This window comes from Choristoneura fumiferana, chromosome 24, assembly GCF_025370935.1.
Source record: "Choristoneura fumiferana chromosome 24, NRCan_CFum_1, whole genome shotgun sequence".
Lineage (NCBI taxonomy): Eukaryota > Metazoa > Arthropoda > Insecta > Lepidoptera > Tortricidae > Choristoneura > Choristoneura fumiferana.
In genome coordinates this window covers 13295615-13315491 of record NC_133495.1, presented here as the reverse complement: position 1 = coordinate 13315491, position 19877 = coordinate 13295615, and the positions used below count along the sequence as shown (strand labels likewise).

The 19877-nt window shown below is 39.6% G+C and overlaps 1 protein-coding gene across 1 annotated transcript; it reads left to right on the top strand.

Annotated features, from left to right (window-relative positions):
* Positions 1-331: 331 nt before the first annotated feature.
* Positions 332-5243, top strand: LOC141441728 (uncharacterized). Its single transcript, XM_074106560.1, has 3 exons — positions 332-627; positions 962-1895; positions 3692-5243. The coding sequence occupies exons 1-2, from the start codon at positions 504-506 to the stop codon at positions 1888-1890; spliced, it is 1053 nt and encodes a 350-aa protein (XP_073962661.1). The 5' UTR covers positions 332-503; the 3' UTR covers positions 1891-1895; positions 3692-5243.
* Positions 5244-19877: the final 14634 nt, after the last annotated feature.

The window sequence follows — 19877 nt, the reverse complement described above, 5'->3', positions numbered from 1 at the left end:
CGTTCAGTAGTTTTTGCGTGAAAGAGTAACGAACATACATCCAAACAAACATCCATCCATACAAACTTTCGCGTTTATAATATATATGTATAATATTAATGGGACATTAGTGGGATATTATAGTGGGATTATACAAAAGTACAGTGAAAGTAGTTTGTTCAAAGTTAAGAGAAGAAAAAAATACGCTATATTTTAAATACGGCAGTCTGTGTTTTGTTAAACCCTTTTCTACTGTGCCACCATCCACTCTAAAAGTTACGTTACGAATGCAGCATACGCCAATATTTATAATTATATTTCGTCGCTTCATTCTTCAGATATAAAGACAACATGTAGTACTTTTAATGTACTGGCAACTTCGCACTTGTAAAATAATAAAAAGTATGAATTTCCGTTTCCTGTGGGTATCTACCTATGCGCTGCTTGTGGCGGCGTGCCCTCATTCTTTTTTTGTGCGCGGCAACGAACGCACGCTTCCTTAAAAAACTTTAACGTTTTCCACGATGTCTAAAAGAAGTGCAGAAGATAAAATTGATTTATACAAAGCAAAAATTCAGAAGTTACAACAGCAAAGATTTCGTCGTGTAATTGTGTACTCTTCGTCATCGGACTCCGAGGAAAATTCAGGTGAGTCTACCTACACAAAATCGTTAATAAGTAATTAAAAATGATACCTACGTGCATTGTGCAAACCTTTTCCGTTCCGTTATTAGATTGTTATCGAACATATAGACGTCTATAAGCTCGCCGGGAGGTTAACTGCGGGTTAACACGATGGCTAAGCACGACGCAGTAAAAAATAGCCAGGAGGCTGCCCGTGGGTCAGCACGATGGTTTTAAGTCTTCCAGCGATCGCTGAGACTATTATAACATTATATCTAACTTTAATTTAGACGCGTAACGCGTAGCTTTGCTTGATCTCGTTCCTTTATAAAACTACCCTCATTTTGCGGTTTTTTAGATAACGGAGCACAAAACACAGAGGAACACAATGACACGACTTCGGCACCCCCACAGCCGGACCCGGACGCGGCGCCCGAGTCCGGCGGCGACACACAAAATACCGCCACGCCGGTACTCGAGCCCGAACTCGCTCCTGAGATGTTACAGGCTCTCGGTGACCCATCTGACGACACTCCGGCTTATGGCCCAGATATTCACGAGAAATTGGCACAACGGTGGCTCCCTATCCTAAAGAAGGGCATGCCGAAAGACGCAAAAGAACAACTTTTGAAAGAATACAGTATCCCCGGGAACTGTAAACTATTAAGGGCACCGACCTTAAATGCGGAAATATCTGCCGCCGTTGCCGAAACTGTGAGGTCACGAGATAAAAAAATACAGGCCAAGCAGGAACAACTCGGCTTAGGCATTTCCGCCATCAATAGAGCCATGAATACACTATTGACCAGTGACGACAAGGTGCAAGCCGTTAAGATCCTATCTGATGGTTGCCGAATCCTTTCGGACCTCCACTTCGTCGAGACACAAGTAAGAACTAAGCTTATAACTCCGGGCCTTGATAAGGCGTTCCTGTCTGTTATACAGGATCAAGATAGAGACGAAACCCTCTTCGGAGAAAAACTATCGGAAAAAATTAAAGCTTCGAAAGTAATTGAGAAGCAAGGCCTACAAATTAAAAAGAGTTCCGTTCAAAAGCCGGCCACGTCAAACTCATCGTCTTCAGGACTTCGACCTCGTCAACAGGGAAACTGGTCGGGCCCTCCTCGCTTCCCATCGTCGAGCAGGGGGGGGCACACCTCGACCTACCGGACAATGACGCCATACCCGTACCCGTATCGCCGCCAGCCCCTCGCAGCGCAGCCAACGACGACAACGCGCTCAACGAGTGCGACTACCACCAGCAAACGTGCAAAAATACGACAGTAACCCAGGTACATGCCGGCAGATTGCAACATTTCTACAAATGCTGGTTAGGTGTTACTAAAAACCCTGTTATCCTAAATTGGATTCGTGACGGTTATCGCATACCTTTTGTCAAGAAAGCGGTACAAGCTAATCCCCCACGTAATTGTTTTTCAGCTAAAGAAAAACAGGATATGGAAATAGCTATCAAAAACTTATTGGAACTTGGCGCGATTTCAGAATGTGAGCCCCGACCTGATGAATTTGTATCCAGTGTATTTTTGGCACCGAAATCTAGTGGTGGCCATAGATTTATACTTAATCTTAAACGTCTAAACAAATATGTTGTTAAAGGCCATTTTAAAATGGAAGATTATAGAACCGCGTCAAAAATGATACCTTCTAATGGGTTTATGGCCACTTTAGATTTAAAAGAATCATACCTTCTTGTGCCTATAGCTAGATCCCATCGAAAGTATCTTAGATTTCATTTTGAAAATTTGTCATACGAGTTTACGGCCATGCCATATGGTTTGTCCTCAGCCCCACGAACCTTCACCAAAATCATGAAAGAGGTTGTAACAAATTTAAGGAGCCGTGGCCATAAATCTGTCATATACCTCGATGATCTATTGTGTATCGGTAATACCTTTGAGGAGTGTTCACGTAATGTTAATGAAACACTTAGATTACTGAACTGCCTTGGTTTCGTTGTTAACTACGATAAAAGCTGTTTATTACCAATGCAGGATTGCAAATTCTTAGGATTCAGGTTTAACTCAATCGACATGTCGTTATCGCTTCCGTTAGACAAACGAAACAATATATTGCAATTGATACAAAAGTTTTCTCATAGGCCGATGTGTACGATAAAAGACCTTGCCCACTTAATAGGCGTTCTCACATCTGCTTGCCCAGCTGTAAGATACGGCTGGCTATACACCAAGATCTTGGAGCGGCAGAAATTTCTCGCCCTTACGAAATATCAAAGTTACGATACAAAAATAAAGCTGCCCGAAGTTATTCTACCAGACTTACAATGGTGGACCAATAATATATTGTCTACATTTAACCCGCTTACAATACCTAATTTCCACCTCGAAATTTTCACAGACGCCTCCAAAACCGGCTGGGGTGCCTTTAGCAACGGCACTCGTGTCGGTGGGGGTTGGAAAGATAGCGAACGTAATTTTCACATAAATTATCTCGAACTACTCGCTGTCTTTCTCGGACTTAAGTGTTTCGCTCGTGACAAACAAAATTGCAATATATTGTTACGAGTCGATAATACGACAGCAATTAGTTATGTCAATCGAATGGGTGGGATACGTTTCCCTCATTTGACTGACTTAACAAGGACTATTTGGCAATGGTGCGAAGAGCGAAGAATATGGCTGTTTGCATCATATATTAATACAAAGGATAACGTAGAAGCCGACCAAGAGTCGCGAAGATTGAATCCTGATATAGAATGGCAGTTAACAAACTCGGAATTTCAAAAACTAGTGATAGCCTTCGGTGAGCCAAAAATAGATCTTTTCGCTTCTCGCACCAATGCAAAATGTAAAACGTATGTCGCTTGGAAACCAGACCCAGACGCCTTCACTGTAGACGCATTCACGTTGAACTGGAAAGACTTAGATTTTTACGCCTTTCCGCCATGTTCACTAATTTTGAAATGTGTTCAAAAAATTATAAATGACGAGGCTGAGGGTATCTTAGTATTCCCAATATGGCGATCTCAGCCATGGTTTCCACTGCTGATAAGCATGCTGCGGTCGAGTATTATACATTTTACACCCAACTTTCATTCGTACTCTTTCAGGACTCCACATCACTCGAGGACACAGCTTATCCTGGGTGCCGCGATGCTCTCAGGAAAGCGTTTTCATCCAGAGGAACACCAGACGTAGCCCTAGAGTTAATGATCGGATCACTTTCTAAAAATACTCTACTGCAGTATGGCGTAACGTATAAATCGTGGTGGCAGTTCTGTCAGGCTCATAAATTGAACCCTTATACAGCGACATCTCCAAATGTAATGCTTTTCCTAACAGAACGATACAATAACGGGGATGCTTACGGTTCTATAAACAATCACCGCTCAGCGTTGTCCCTATTATTAAGTAGTGACCTAAGTTCCGATCTTCTAATCAAGCGGCTACTTAAGGGTGTTTATAAGTCGAGACCAGCGTTGCCAAAATATTCCAGTACATGGGACCCACAGTTAGTTTTCAATTATATTGAAAATTGGGTCCCTAATCGAGAACTACCAATTGAAAAAATTACCAAAAAATTGGTCGTTCTCCTAGCACTGTGTACTGCACATCGAGTGCAGACCCTTTCGCTTATTAAGCTGCAAAATATCGTCGTGGGCTCAAATGGTATCGAAGTTGGTATTACGGATGTTATTAAAACATCTGCACATGGACGTGAGCAACCAGTGCTTTACTTACCCTATTTTAAGGAAAATCGCGCTATATGTCCGGCCACCGCCTTAGAAGACTATATATTCGTTACAAGTAAATTAAGATCTGAGCTAACAGATAATAAACTCATATTGACATACCGGAAACCACACAAGCCAGCCTCTGCTCAATCTATTAGCAGATGGATTAAGCAGGTACTAGGTGAGAGCGGCGTGGATGTGGCGACATTCAGCGCGCACAGCACGAGGCATGCTGCCACATCCACGGCACATGCTTCTGGTATCTCCCTAGACACCATCAGGAAGGCCGCCGGCTGGTCTATCTCTTCTCAAACATTCGCAAAGTTCTATCATCGACCAATAAAACAAGACGAGGCTTGCTTTGCAAAATGCGTACTGAGACGTAATACATCTTAGATTCTTATGGTGATTTATGTTAGATTAAAAAGTGATTTTACAGTTGTTAAGATTTAAACTGACTTTGATTGATAAACATTATCTTTGATAAATATGAAAATAAAGGTTATGTTCTGTTATGCATTTCTTATCTGACAAAATTTTTTTCTCTAAACATCTACATGTTGTCTTTATATCTGAAGAATGAAGCGACGAAATATAATAGATGATCAAACGAACTTAACAAGTGAAGTTCGATCGATATTATATGAGTACGCTTCATTCGAAGATATAAGGTCCCAACCCATCCCATTACCCAAACAAAAATTTTGTGCTGTAGGTATCCACCTACTCTCTAAACTAATGAGGGCACGCCGCCACAAGCAGCGCATAGGTAGATACCCACAGGAAACGGAAATTCATACTTTTTATTATTTTACAAGTGCGAAGTTGCCAGTACATTAAAAGTACTACATGTTGTCTTTATATCTTCGAATGAAGCGTACTCATATAATATCGATCGAACTTCACTTGTTAAGTTCGTTTGATCATCTATTATTTTAACGAGATTACCTAGGGTGACAGTATTTGCCGGCACAGATATACTTAGTACATTACTGTAGAGACCGGGAAGTAGGGGGTTGCCGGCCAAGCAGATATAGACGGCCGAGCGTAGCGATAGTGCTTTTCTCAAGCATTATATGAAATAAAATGAAAAAAAAACAAGAAATGAAGCTGGCGGGACGCTAGTCTGGTCGCGGTGTCGTGTGGCTGCTGGCGGCGGGCGGGGTTGCTGGCCGTGGGCCGCGTGCGTGTCGCAGAGCGCGCGTTGAAACAAAAGACGGTCGCATTGCCGGCCAGCGGCCTGCAGGTTGTATGAAATCTCTTTACAGGCGCTAGAGTGACCGCGCGCACGCAGCTGAGCCCCAGCGCCTGCAGCGCGATACTTCTCGGCTTATTATTTGTAACACAACGTCAATATTTCATGTCATGTTTGAGAAAATACCCATAGAAGCCGCGGGTGAAGCAATAACAATAGTAATTTGTGTCACGAGGGAGCAAAATAGTGTATTTACGGCGAGGGCGGTATATTGAATCCAGAATGTAGCGAAGGATTCTACAATGGAATCCTGAGCGTAGCGAGGGATTCTAAATTAGAATCCTGAGCGTAATGAGGGATTCAAGTGTTAACGCCCAAGATGAAAATAATTTTGTTCCCGAGTTGCTCATACAACTTTTCACACCAAGCATTAAGAAACTTGATAAAAACAAATTCTATATATTATTAAAGAACAACCAGCATAGAAAATGGCGAGGCTTTACAATTATCAACTTCAAAAAATGGCATTTGCTATAAAATACTTAGAAAAGCCTTGAACAGAAAAGTTGCACTTTGCTCCCTCTCGTCAGGGAGGAAAAGTTACTTTTCTGAAGGAGAGGTGTGAAAAACAAATTAATCATATAGATAGATATAAGTATACAATAGATATAATGAGTAGGCATTTAAAAATATACAATGCTTCCAAATATAGAAACGGTTAATGAATCCCAAAACCTATTCAGAGTATTCGAAATTTAAATGAAAAACTTGACGTTCGAATTTGGTTCGTTATTATTTCCGGGCCAGTGATTGGCTGGGTATCGTGTGCGACGAGGCTGACGTAATTGGGCCGACCAATCGGATCGCTCGAGCATTAATATCAATTTGGTAATATTGGTTAGGGGCGATCCATAAATGTCAGAAATTCAATGGGTAGGCCGCAAACGGATAAGTTTTGGCAAAGTATAAAAATACCTTTTAATCAGTAATGGAGTGACGTCACGTTGTTTCGAAAAGAAAAACAATGTCAATGCAGAATTTTTAATTTCAATGCGGATTAATACTTAATGAGCAGGGGTCGGACAAAAATGACGTAATCTTGCACACAAGATGATGTTTTTATTTAAACTTCCGTGTGACATGTAGTAACAAAGTAACATTAATGAAGTAACAAAAAAATCGTAAATAAATCAATGGAATTTAGTGAATAAAATAAATTTCATATCGTTTAATAAAGAGGTTGATTAATGATAAGTGATAATTTGACGTCATCGTCACTTTTTGTCCGACCCCTGTTAATGAGTTATCGTTATCTGATTGAGGCGTTAGGCCGTGGCCTAGACGCCAGCCGGCAGCGGGGCGTGCAGCGGAGCGGCAAGCGTGTACTCTGTTCTGGCTGAGAAGCTAGTAGTTGGGTCATCCGAAAATATGCACCCTTCAAGTGTCCCAAACTTTTATATGGAAAAATATTTCTCAGGTGCGTTACATTCAAAAACATTTTAAGTACCTATATTAAAATGTAACGAAAATGAGACAGATATACGGCATTTTGATGTCCCAAAATTTTGTGTAGAAAAATTATAAATCTCAGGTGCTTTACGTTCATAGAAATAAAAAAATAACTCTTACAAAAATTTAACGAAGTGATATGGTCAATTTGGGGCATATTTTTTCATATTTTTTGGGGTATATTGGGGTTGGAATACAGAAACGATTCTGAGGACGATAAGTATAAAAAATCAATTTTCTAAAAAAAACTAAAGGTGCATATTTTCTGCAAATGAGCCAGCTGCATGATGGTTACGTGGTTGTGACCCAAGGTCTCATTCTGACCCATCTCTCTTCCACATGTGAGATGTGACCATAGAGCTGGCTCTTTCCTCGGTCAACGTATTGGCACTGCCATACAACGAGAAAACGCAGCCAGCCTTATACTTGCAAATATTATATTTGCAATTATTATAGTTTTAGGCTTAGAATAAGTTAGTTTACATGGCCGAAAGCGGTCGGATCATCACAAGTTAGTTTCAGATTTATTTTTCTATACCTTTTTAGGGTTCCGGAGCCAAAATGGCAAAAACGGAACCCTTATAGTTTCGCCATGTCTGTCTGTCTGTCTGTCCGTCCGTCCGCGGCTTTGCTCAGGGACTATCAATGCTCAAAAGCTGTATTAATTTTGCACGGATATATATAATGTAAACTATGCCGACAAAATGGTATAATAAAAAAGCTTGTAGAGCGCTATCCTGCTCTGTCTCGTTTTTTTGTCCTGTTCTGGCGGTTCACTTTTATATTATAGATAGCTTTTACACAACTTGCAACGTTGGTTTTCATATTAATGACGTGAGTTTTGTGGTTTCAAACTTTATAAACCATTTTTAGGGTTCCGTAGCCAAAATGGCAAAAACGGAACCCTCATAGTTTCTCCATGTCTGCCTGTCTGTCCGTCCGCGACTTTGCTCAGGGACTATCAATGCTAGAAATCTGTAATTTTCCACGAATATATATGTAAACTAAGCCGACAAAATGGTGCAATAAAAAAATTCAAAAATTTTTTTTTAAGAGTACCTACCTCCCATAGACGTAAAGTGGGGGTGATTTCTTTTTCTCATCCAACCTTATCGCTAGATATGTCTTTTAAAACCATTAGGGGTTTGCTAAGACGATTTTTCGATTCAGTGATGTGTTTGCGAAATATTCAACTTTAAAGTGCAAATTTTCATGAAAATCGAGCGTCCCCCCCCCCCCCTCTCTAATTGAAAAAAATCAGGATGGTAGTAAGTATATCAAACTTTCAAGGAAAACTATTCTTGAGAATTATTAGTAGTTTAAGAGTAAATGGCAGCCTAAGGTATAAAATATACCTAAACTTGGAAGATTCAGTATAAAATACGAAATCCTTAGAAAAATATTACATTATTTTTTCGTAATGGCTACGAAACCCTATTTTGGGCGTGTCCAACACGCTCTTGGCCGGTTTTTTCTTTAATTAACGTATTTGAACATGAAACTACCGTGAGACTGACTCATATTTACTTAAAGAAATAAACTCGGATAAGTCGGGGACGTACCTGAATATCGAAAATTGACCTATCTAAAGTGTGTAAAATATAATAATAATATGTATTTTTTTAATTACATGATTTTTTTTTAAGTTAAAAAGTCGACGGTCAAAATATTGAAAGTAGGTTAGGTTAGGTATATTCGCAGAAACATGCCACAGTTACATTTTTCATGCTCTTACATAAGTAACTATAATAATTATGTACCTACTGTCAGTTTGTTCTTTTTAGTTGCCAAATATCTTTGCCTGTGGTTAGAACTGGTTCGATATTTTGACCGTTGATATTTTAACTATCGATATTTCAATTTTCGATATTCAGATACGTGTCCGTCACGTCTTAAATCGAGTTTAGCTTGACATGTTTTGGACTGATGTCGCGCGAGGAGAGCGGTGGCGCGCAGTACCACTACCATGAGTTTACAGTGACCGTACTCGATAGCGACGGCGCAAATTATTTGTATGGAGAATTACAGTGCCTCTACAAATAATTTACGCCGTCGCTATCGAGTACGGTAACTGTAAACTCATGGTAGTGGTACAGGGTATGGTGCAGCAGCCGCCGTGTCGCGTGCTCCCAGGGGAAGGGCTACGAATTAGCTGTCCGAATTGAATGTCCTGCTAAACTCGGTTTAAGACGTGAGTTATCCGAGCTTATTTAATAAAGTATTTACTTCCACTTTAAAAGCTATTTATTTTATGGTACGGAACCCTAAAAACGCCCTTGCTAAGGCACTACAATAAATTTGCCCCACGCCCGATGACATATTCGACGTTGCGACCGAACATAATTTATTTAGGCACACATGGAAAAATGCTGGCAGCGGCCGGCTGTAAAAAAGAGCACTCTATTTATTACGAGAACGTGCGCAGCAGGGCTACTACGAAACTCGAAACTCCAAGTTCGTATCGTACCGTCCCTCTTGTATTAAATAGTATGTGTCAGAGGGACCGCACGACACGAACTTCGAGTTTCGAGTTTCGTAGTAGCCCTGCAGGTTACCGTTAGTAAAGAATTTGGTGCCTCCAGTGGCGTGCATTGAACATTTTTGTGATGATGATTCGACCGATTTTGGCCATGGCGACCACTTCGACTCCTAATTATTTGATTGGCGCTCATTTTCGTTAGGCAGCCCGTAGAGTGAAAGAATGTGACTCATGTGTTACCTACATGGGCCAAAATTCTTTTTGATGGCTATAAAAACGTCCCTTGGACATTTTAATTTTAAATCATACTTCCATACTAATATTATAAATGCGAAAGTGTGTGTGTTTGTGTGTTTGTTCGTCTTTCACATCGAAACGGAGTGACGGATCGACGTGATTTTTGGTATAGAAATAGTTTATGGGCCAGAGAGTGACATAGGCTACTTTTATTCCAGCAGTTTTTATTTTAGCGCGCGATAACCTAATTCCACGCGGGCGAAGCCGCGGGCAAAACCTAGTTACAGTATAATACAATGTTTCTTAAAGAGCTCTACCACACTATCAATTATCATATACATTATATTTGATAACTTAATAACAGCCCAAACACTCCCTTTCTGTCGCAAACGTTCCGCTAGAGGCGCTCTTCGTGTTTCCATATAAATTGAGATTTTAACGCGAACGCGATCGAGACGTATTTTATAATCGAAAAATTACACTAAGGGCACGGAGAGGAGTTCTGAGCCCGGCAATGCAATGTAGTAGGTACATGAGCCCTCGCGACTATAAATAAACATTATTATAAAACGCTGAGGTAGGTTTAATATTGATTCTTAAGGAAACGTTAGTAAAATGAGCTCAAACTAAGTAGATATTCAAATGATGTAATCTGCATAATGTATTCGCAGAAGCCGAGAACTTCGTTTTTAATGTTCGTTATTGTAAGTTAAGCCTTGCACACACTTAGGCACTACTTATTTATCATCATCATCAATATCATTATATATGTCGGTGGCCGATCGTAAAATCCGCCAGATCTCGAAATTCCTAGGCATATCGTGAAATGGCGCCATTTCATGATATGCCTAAAAGTTGGCCTGGCATATCAAGATGTTCCTGAAAAACAATACGGCTCTATACCGGGCACATCGTGATATGCCGAAAGAAAGAAAAATTTGGGTAGGTACGACGAGCGAAGCGAGGAGTTGTTAGTATGAATTGTGACCACAACGCACGGGCGAGCGAGCGAAGCGAGCGTGCCGCGGCAGCGGCTATCGAAGTGCCAGGACCGATATGGCGGCGTTTCATGATTTGCCTAAACGTCACTAGGCAAATAGTTAAACGGTGAGTTTTGAACGATATGGCGTATGTCCCTTAACCTAGGAATTTCATGATCTGGCGGATTTAACGATCGGCAGCCGACATATATAAAAAAACCCCTCCAACCACCTCCTTCCCGTAGTAAGCTCCAGGGAGTTGGGGGCGTGCAGCCAGGTTTTTAACCCCCGACGTAAAAAGAGGGATGTTATAAATTTGATCACTATGTGTGTCTGTCTGTCTGTCGGTGTATCTGTCTGTGGCACCGTAGCTCTTAAACGGGTGGACCGATGTGAATGCGATTTTTTATTTCAAATCAAGTTTTCTAGCGATGGTTCTTAGACATGTTTCATCAAAATCGGTTCAGCCGTTTTTGAAATATTGAACTATGAAGTGACAAAGTCGGGGGTTTTCCAACGTTTTGTTTAGCAGGAGAGAGTCCGACAGTGTCTGGGCCCTCCCTTCTTAGTCGTCTAAAATGGATTTTTCCGAATTGCACGCTCCAGTCTCCTATAAAGCACCTCAAATAAAATTAAATAAAAACTACACGTACTTAAACAAAAGCCGTGTCTATGGCCCTTAAGGCGACTCAACTCCAAAAACACTTTCCCATCCATTAACCATCGTTACGTGCCAGTTACACGTGTGAAAAAGAGGTTATACTGTTTAGACGTGGCTTTACGTTAATGTAATACTTATTATATACATAACTTTATCCATGACTCAGTATTTATAAGTAGTCTCTTCAAAACAATAGGTTAAATTATACTTAATTGCTTCTTCATCATCATCTCAGCCATGACATCCACTGTTGGGCATAGGCCCCCATCATCACTAATCCTCATCATCATCATCATTCATCTTGCTCGCTAATCCTGCCGTGCAGCAACATTGCTTGCACTATTGTGTCTCGGCGTGGAGAGTAAGACAGCCGGTGAAATTACTGGCACGTGATGTATCCCATCTATGCCTTTACGTTGGCGACGCGTTTGCAATACCCCTGGTGTTGCAGGTGTCTATGGGCGGTGGTGATCTCTTACCATCAGGAGACTCACGTGCCCGTTTGCCATCCAGTCGTATAAAAAAAATTGCATATGGTAGGACCTTTTGCAAGGTCCCCCGAATAGCTACCACCAAGCTCGCTAATCCTGCCGTGAAGTAGCAGAGCTTGCATTGTGTTTCGGCGTGTAGAGTAAGACAGCCGGTGAAGTCACTGGCACTTGAGGTATCCCGTCTAGGTTGGCAACGCATCTGCAACACCTCTGGTGTTGCAAGTGTCTATGGGCGGTGGTGATCTCTTATCATCTTATCAATTTTTTTGTTAAAAAAAAATTATCGTTAGGCAACCCGTATAGTGAAACTCATGTCCATCTTGCTTGCTAATCCTGCCGTGAAGCAGGCAGTCGAAATTCATGTGCGGAATTACATTTGAAATTTACCACGAGCTTTACGGTGAAGGAAAACATCGTGAGGAAACCTGTATAATAAACCTGCGAAGCCATTCAACGGTGTGTGTGAAGTTCCCAATCCGCACTGGGCACGCGTGGGAACTACTGCCCAAGCCCTCTCATTCTGAGGGGAGGCCTGTGCCCTGCAGTGGGACGTATATAGGCTGGGATGATGATTATAAAAAGGCTTAGTACTTAACCTATTTGATTTGACTTATGGCCTTTCAAGCAGAGGGTCGTAGGTTCGAGCCCGGACACGCACCTCCAAGTTTACGGAATTTAAGTGCGTTACGTTTGAAATTTACTATGATCTTTTTGGTGATAGAAAACATAGTGATATTCATTACACGCTTTCGTTTAACTTGTAATATTGGCATGTAGTGTCTAGACGCATTAATTAGTGAAATGGTGGCGCTTCGCTCTCGCGTCGGTCACAAAGACACACACCTGACACCTGAGATGAGACTGTCTTTCGCTTTTGTAATTGTTTGTAATATGTTCTTTTGTTCAGTCCTGGATTTGTCAATAGGCCGTATAGGCGGCCTAGGGGCGGCAGATTTCAACGAGAAAATTATTTTAGAAAGTTACATAGGGCGGATATAAAGTGGCCTACACTCCTAAAAAACATAAATCCGCCACTGCTTTTGTTTTATGTTGGTTTTAATGTAAATAATGTTAATAATTTTCTCTCTTTTGAGTATTTCTGTTTTGTCTCTTTACCGCACGTAAATTTCACTATCTGCTTATCCTCTATATAACCAAATGTTTTCTCCTAACTAGGTTAGCTGGAAGAGATCCCTTCATAAGGATAGCTCGCCTTTGTATCCCTCTGTTTATTTGTATTTTTATTTTGATATGCAATAAAAAGTTTACGTACATACATATAAAGGCTCTTGACAGACAGAGGAGCTGATTCAAAAAGTTTCCTCAGTTCATATGGGTTTCCAAATAAATGAACAATGAAAAAGTGATCGTTTAGTTGTCTTTTATTTGCCTGTAGCCTACAAATAATTACATTCACATTAGTGATTTGTATTTCTACAGTACACGCTTTTTCCTACTATCAATTTCAAGGCAAACTCCCTTGATCCTTGCAAATCCGACGGGACAATCTTGTTTTTTCTGCTGTTGTCTAAATGCATTTGACACAACCGTTGACGAACTGGTTCCGTCATCGTAATTGTACTGGTTCACACTCATCTCGCTGTCGTCCATTTCCATCATTTCTTTTGGGAAATACACGTAAACATTAACCTGGTTGTACGGTTTGTCTTTACTTTCTTTCTTCTTCTTGTTATTAGACTCGTAAGTTTGTACTTGCCCGTAGGATCCCGCTTGCCCATAACCGGGCCTAGATTGTGTTGGCATAGGATATCTATTAGGCGCAATGTTAGTACTAGCAGGTGCAATGTTTATTTGCGGCGCGCTTGGTGTATGCACATGAATGGTGCTACGTGATTCACCTTTTTCTCCCGCTTTGTCAATTTCAACTTCTCTAGATTCCTTAACATTTATATCATCTTTTTTTACTGCTAATTCTTCGACTTCTTTACCTTCTGCAATCACTGGGTCCTTATGTTTGTTTTCTTCCTGTTTATCTTTTAAATCGACGATGATTTTCGGGAATCCATCTTTTGTCCTTTCAAATGAAACTTCCACTTTTGAATCGCCGGTAGACTCAGTTTCTATTTTAGCATCTTCTTCGTTTCTGGCGTTTCTGGTTGGCGATGCTGTTGCAAAGACCGCCAAGCTTAGTATAATAAAAAAGCGCATTTTAAGCGACAGATATAATTAAATGGTGTTCAATGAACGGTGTGGGAGCGTGTGCAAGAGACGAGTCCTGTAGGCTCTATTTATAGGCTCCCGCGATCCTGCAAACCTTTAAAGGCTCTACGGCGGAATATATATAATAATCCCAATGTCTTTTTAGTATTCCGTAACCGAAGGGTGATAAACGAAACCCTGTTATTGTCGTTATGCTGCTACATCTGTCTGTCTGTCTGTCACAGGAATAAGAAACTTGTACCCTTACATAATGTGTATTTCTAACGATAAAAATAAAATAAATAAATATTTATTTTTCGTTTAAGCATATGAACCTCAAACTCGGAATAATAGTAGAGATAAATATATTTCATATTAAAAAATAATAAAAACCTGTCAAATGTGAGTCGTCCTTAGGGAGAAAATTAAACCTTTTTTTAAGTTGTCTGTCAGCAGATGTACTTTATGAACTAAAACAAGAACATAGTTTAATTTTTTTCAGACGATATTGTGTATATTTTTGAAAGAAAGAAAGAAAGAAATTATTTATACGTGCCAAAGTACAGAATAACAAAAATAAATTGAAATTTTAAAAAAAAGTTTTGCCTCTGTCGGGAACCCTCAGTACACAAGTGCGACTCACAGATGGATGTTTTTTTATAATACTACTTAACTCACTGAGGATGTAATCTAGTGTCCCGACGCAATGAGAAGTTGCTGCGCCAAGTACCTTACTGTACTTTTAATGTTTTTTATCTGCATTTATTTTTCATCTAGTAATAAAACGCACTGGTCATAGAATATGAAATTGATAACTAAACTAATCAGGCATCGCTGACAGCAAGTAAATGAGTTTTTTCCACAGAATTCCACGGTAACCAGCCAAGCTATATAGTTCCTTCGGCAAAATATAAAAGTGACCATAAGTAACGGCGCCTATTACCGTGGTACTTAAGGAAGTTTTCAAATGAGTCCCAAAAATTAAGGGTATCAAAGCTCCTTAACAAACGAGAATATTTTTTATTTAAGAGCGTTTATTGAACTTTCAGTGTCGTAACTTTTTGGGCTTGTTTTAGTTATTAGTATTTGATAAAATAATTATTGAAATAAAAATACCCAAATCTTCTATTACCGTGGTAATGGACAGGCTGTGATTCTATTACCGCGAATTGAGCTTCTATTACCGAGGCATAAAAAACAGCCATTTTCTACCATCGGTAAAAGGAATTCGACTCATGATTTGGAACTTAATACCGAGGATTAAAAAAAGGTAATGGCTTTGGTTCTGTATATTATATTGTACACCAATTTTTTTTTTGAGAAAACTAAATAAAAAAACTAAAGTATGATTCGAATAGTGTATCCAGCCCACTGTATTTTTTTATGCTTATGCCAGCAGTAATAGTTTGATGTATGCATGCTGAGTAAAAGTCACAATTTATCAAAAAAATCTGCACTTACGGTACCCTAAATGTGAATTATTTTAACAGAAAAATAAAATGTCACTCGGTAATAGGTACTTCCTTGAGAACCCTATTACCGACCCAAAGACGATTGAATGGGTCGGTAATAGATTCCCATACTTTCTATTACCGAGGTTATGCGATCATACCATCGTTAATGGCTTAATTTGGAGTATTTTAAAATCTAATTCCGACCCATACAAACAATAGGATAGAGTTGTGTTTGCATTACAAATCAAAAATACTTATTACATCCTTGGCATGTAACCAAAATTACATAACTGGTAAGTAAATATAAAATTTCATCGCAATATTTAAACAACTTGCCAAAATAACGTTTCTATAGAAACTACAAATTCAGTGAACTAAAATAATTTCCTTGCTCACCCGCGACCTTACGATAGCTAAGGCTTATGCAAAATATGCGTGTTCATGCAGATGAACACTCACTCACTCACTCACTGTGTCACTCTGAAGATGAGCTCTGTTTGAGTTCGAAACGCGTCAGTGTAGTGTGGTGGTGGTGATAGATGGGTTTGTGTGATTTGTGTGTGTTCTTACAGTGTGGAGGTGGAGGAACTGCATGAACACGCATATTTTGCATAAGCTTAGCTATCGTAAGGTCGCGGGTGAGCAAGGAAATTATTTTAGTTCATTGATATGGACCTCCGCAAAGTAACGCCTGATTCAATAAATTACAAATTCAGTATTGAAGTTTTTGTTAAAAATTAAGAGTTTGTTAATACTTTTCATACCACGGAAATAGTTTTTTAAAAGCGTGAATAGATCAAGATTGGAATAACTGTAACAAATTATATAAACGATAATTCATACCAAAAATAAAACATGAAGAATCAAAATCACCACTTTAACTATTACCGTGGTATACCACGGTATTACAATCAACAGTTAAAATGGCGCCTATCGCCGCTGTATTTCATTTTCCATTTTAATCGTATTTCCCGGCCAAAAAATATACATAAAGTATTCAGAACTCGTACAAAAACTATAAAAAGCCATTTAAAAACCATAACATTAGTTCAATTGCCATAACTATTTTGTAAAACACTAAATAAGATTCGAGTCTGCTTGTATGTGGTGTCACGCGTTAGTATAGCAATTCCTCTTCCGTCGGTGCCATTTCGGAAAATCATGAATTGGGAGATCTTTGATTCATTCACATACACTAGCGCTCATAGATCCGTGAGTCGACTAAATAAGGTTTTATCGTGTAAAATATATTTTTTAAGAAATCTATCGGTTTGAATATAAAATGCGTAATTTAAATTGCCGCGGTGATGGCCGTCGATTTCGATACCCCCGGTAATAGGCGCCGTTACCTTACTACTTTACTTTACTATGGAGTTTTAAATAGGGTTGTAATGGAACTTCGCCTCCGCCTTCGTTCGGAACTTCCACAAGAAATTGTACCTCCGCTTCTTCATCCGGCTCCGTAAACTTTGTGGTGTTGTAATGGAGGTTTATTTACATTATCGCTCGGTGAAAACGTTTTTTTATAATATTCTTATGATAGGAGGCCAACGAGCAAGCGGGTCATCTGATGGAAAGTGATCACACCCACCCACGAGTAGGTACCAACAAGTGATGGAGAGTCACTGTTCTAACAAAATAATAAAAGTTGTTTGTTGTGTTGATATTTGCGAAATGCAATTAGCAATTTATTAACTTAGATTATTACTGATTGCATAGTTTATTGTTCACTAGTTCTGTTAGTAGGTACTCGTAGTATGCCTATGTACATACCTACCTATTATAGTACACTTTTTTCCAGTAGTAGAGCAGGTTTATACCTATTCGAATTAGACATTTTTGACTTTCCATTCTTTTTAATAAATAATGAGTTGATATTTTTCCCCTTCAATTTCACCTCCGCCACGAGATTGTAACTCTTCGCCTCCGCTACAACCCTAGTTTTAAAGTCCGTCACGTACCTTCATCTTAACTCCAAATAAGTTTTTCCATCAAAGTTGTTTCATGCTGAAACTGAAAGCCCATTTCGTGGAAGGCCCTGTGTGTTAGTTTGGGTGTTTGTTAGGTATCAGGTTAGGTGTTGCCTAAACTTTGATGCGCGAAGTTCAAAACGTTGGACACAACGGTAATAAGCAAGGGACGGACAAAAAGTGCGGATGACGATAAAATGACGTAATCTTGCACACAAGATGATGTTTTATTTAAACTTCCGCGTGACAACTAGTAACAAAGTAGCATTGATGAAGTAACAATAATCGTAAATAAATCAATGGAATTCATTGAATAAAATAAATTTCATATCGTAAACGATATATATAAAGATATATAATAGATTAATAAAGAGGTTGGTAAATGACAAGTGATAATTGTTCATGAAAATCAAAAATACTATTTGAAACCATCCTATAAGTGGTTTGAAGTCATCGGCACTTTTTGTCCGACCCCTGAATAAGTTGAGTATAGGTAGAGTCATTCACGATGACGCGTGCCGTGACTCTTATTACAATGTCATTAATGTCTAATTTTGACAAAATCACGCGTCTTCGTGGATGGCACTAGGTGTAACAACGTTAGTTCAAAAATAACTAAAAACTTTGTAAGCTAAATAGTTTTATTAAAACTAAAGATAATAAAGGCACTACCACTACTAATTACTGGCACTTGAGGTATCCCATCTTAGGCCTCTAGGTTGGCAACGCATCTGCAATCCCCCTGGTGTTGCAGGTGACTATGGGCGGTGGTGATCTCTTACCATCAGGAGACCCACTTGCTCGTTTTCCATCCATTCGAATAAAAAAAAATGATGTAGGTAGATAATGCACTAAAGCTAAAAAAATATTCGGTAGGTCTTAGTTAGTTATATGACCTACCAGTCACCACATTCTCAATCAGACAAAAAAAAAACCGTAGGCATATCATAACCATCTAATAACGTCCACTGCTGGGCACAGCCTCCTCTCAGAATGAGGGCTTGGGCCGTAGTTCCCACGCGGGCCCAGTGCGGATTGAGAACTTCACACGCACCATTGAATTGCTTCGGAGGTTTGTGCAGGTTTCCTTACGATGTTTTCCTTCACGGTAAAGCTCGTGGTAAATTTCAAATGTAATTGCGCACATGAATTTCGAAAAACTCAAGAGGTGCGAGCCGGGGTTTGAAGCATGATCCTCTGCTAGTAGCCAAACCACTAGGCCACCATGGCTTATTACGCCACAGTGAATAGCATTTATAATGATTATTTCCAAACTTGTTAAAAAAATTAAAAACGGCCAAGTGCGAGTCGGACTCGCGCACGAAGGGTTCCGTAGCATTGTCTAACAACATTAGACATTAGCAAAAAAACGGCAAAAATCAAGTTTGTTGTATGGGACCCTTACGGGGTTAAATATCTATTTTATTCGGTTCTTAGTATTTTTTGTTATAGAGGCCACAGTAATAGATAATCTGTGAAAATTTCAAGTGTCTAACTATTACGACTCAAGAGATAGAGCCCCGTGACGGGCAGACAGACAGCGGAGTCTCAGTAATAGGGTTCCGTTGGCACCCTTTGGGTACGGAACCCTAAGAATGGCCTGTTCGTGTTGTCTAGTTATTCTAAAAAATACTTTTTCATCCGCTCCCACGGTGCAGAACACATTTGACGTTTTTTTTTGTCGTTTTACGAACTAAAAATAATTTAATTGAGAAATAAAATAAATTGGATACGTTGAGACTTGGCTATGCTGTCAAGCGTTCCTTATTTACTATTTGTTTAATTATACCCGCCACAATCGTAGGGTTGCTACGGCCGTCAGTTTTTGATAGTTTACGACCATAAGTGAAATAGTTAGAAATAAAAATAAATCTTATATATTTTCTAACTATTCCATACAAGTTACAGCCTTTGCCATTGACAAAAAATGACTTCACAAATTAAATACAAAATACAAATTTGTTTATTTCCAAAAATATTAAAATACAGTTACATTGTCAAGGAAATCATTAAATGGTTCCACCCTAGTAGGTACATGAGTAGCCTTCGGAATCCAAAATCTTAATGGTTACTTTTTTTTTTTTATTCGATTGGATGGCAAACGAGCATGTGGGTCTCCTGATGGTAAGTGATCACCACCGCCCATAACATCAGCAACACCAGGGGTATTGCAGCTACGTCCAACCTAGAGGCCTAAGATGGGATACCTCATATGCCAGTAATTTCACCGGCTGTCTTACTCTCCACGCCGAAACACAACAGTGCAAGCACCGCTGCTTCACGGCAGGATTAGCGAGCACGATGGTGGTAGCAATCCGGGCGGACATGCACAAGGTCCCCCACCTGTAATGTAAAGTTCAGAATTAAATTATTATTATTATTATTTAATTTATGACGGTGGAAGCAGTCTACACTTCCACTGAACG

Coding starts and splice junctions, on each gene's coding strand:
- LOC141441728 (XM_074106560.1), top strand. CDS start 504: ATGTCTAAAAGAAGTGCAGAAGATAAAATTGATTTATACAAAGCAAAA. Junction 628..961: donor GGACTCCGAGGAAAATTCAG/GTGAGTCTACCT, acceptor GCGGTTTTTTAG/ATAACGGAGCACAAAACACA.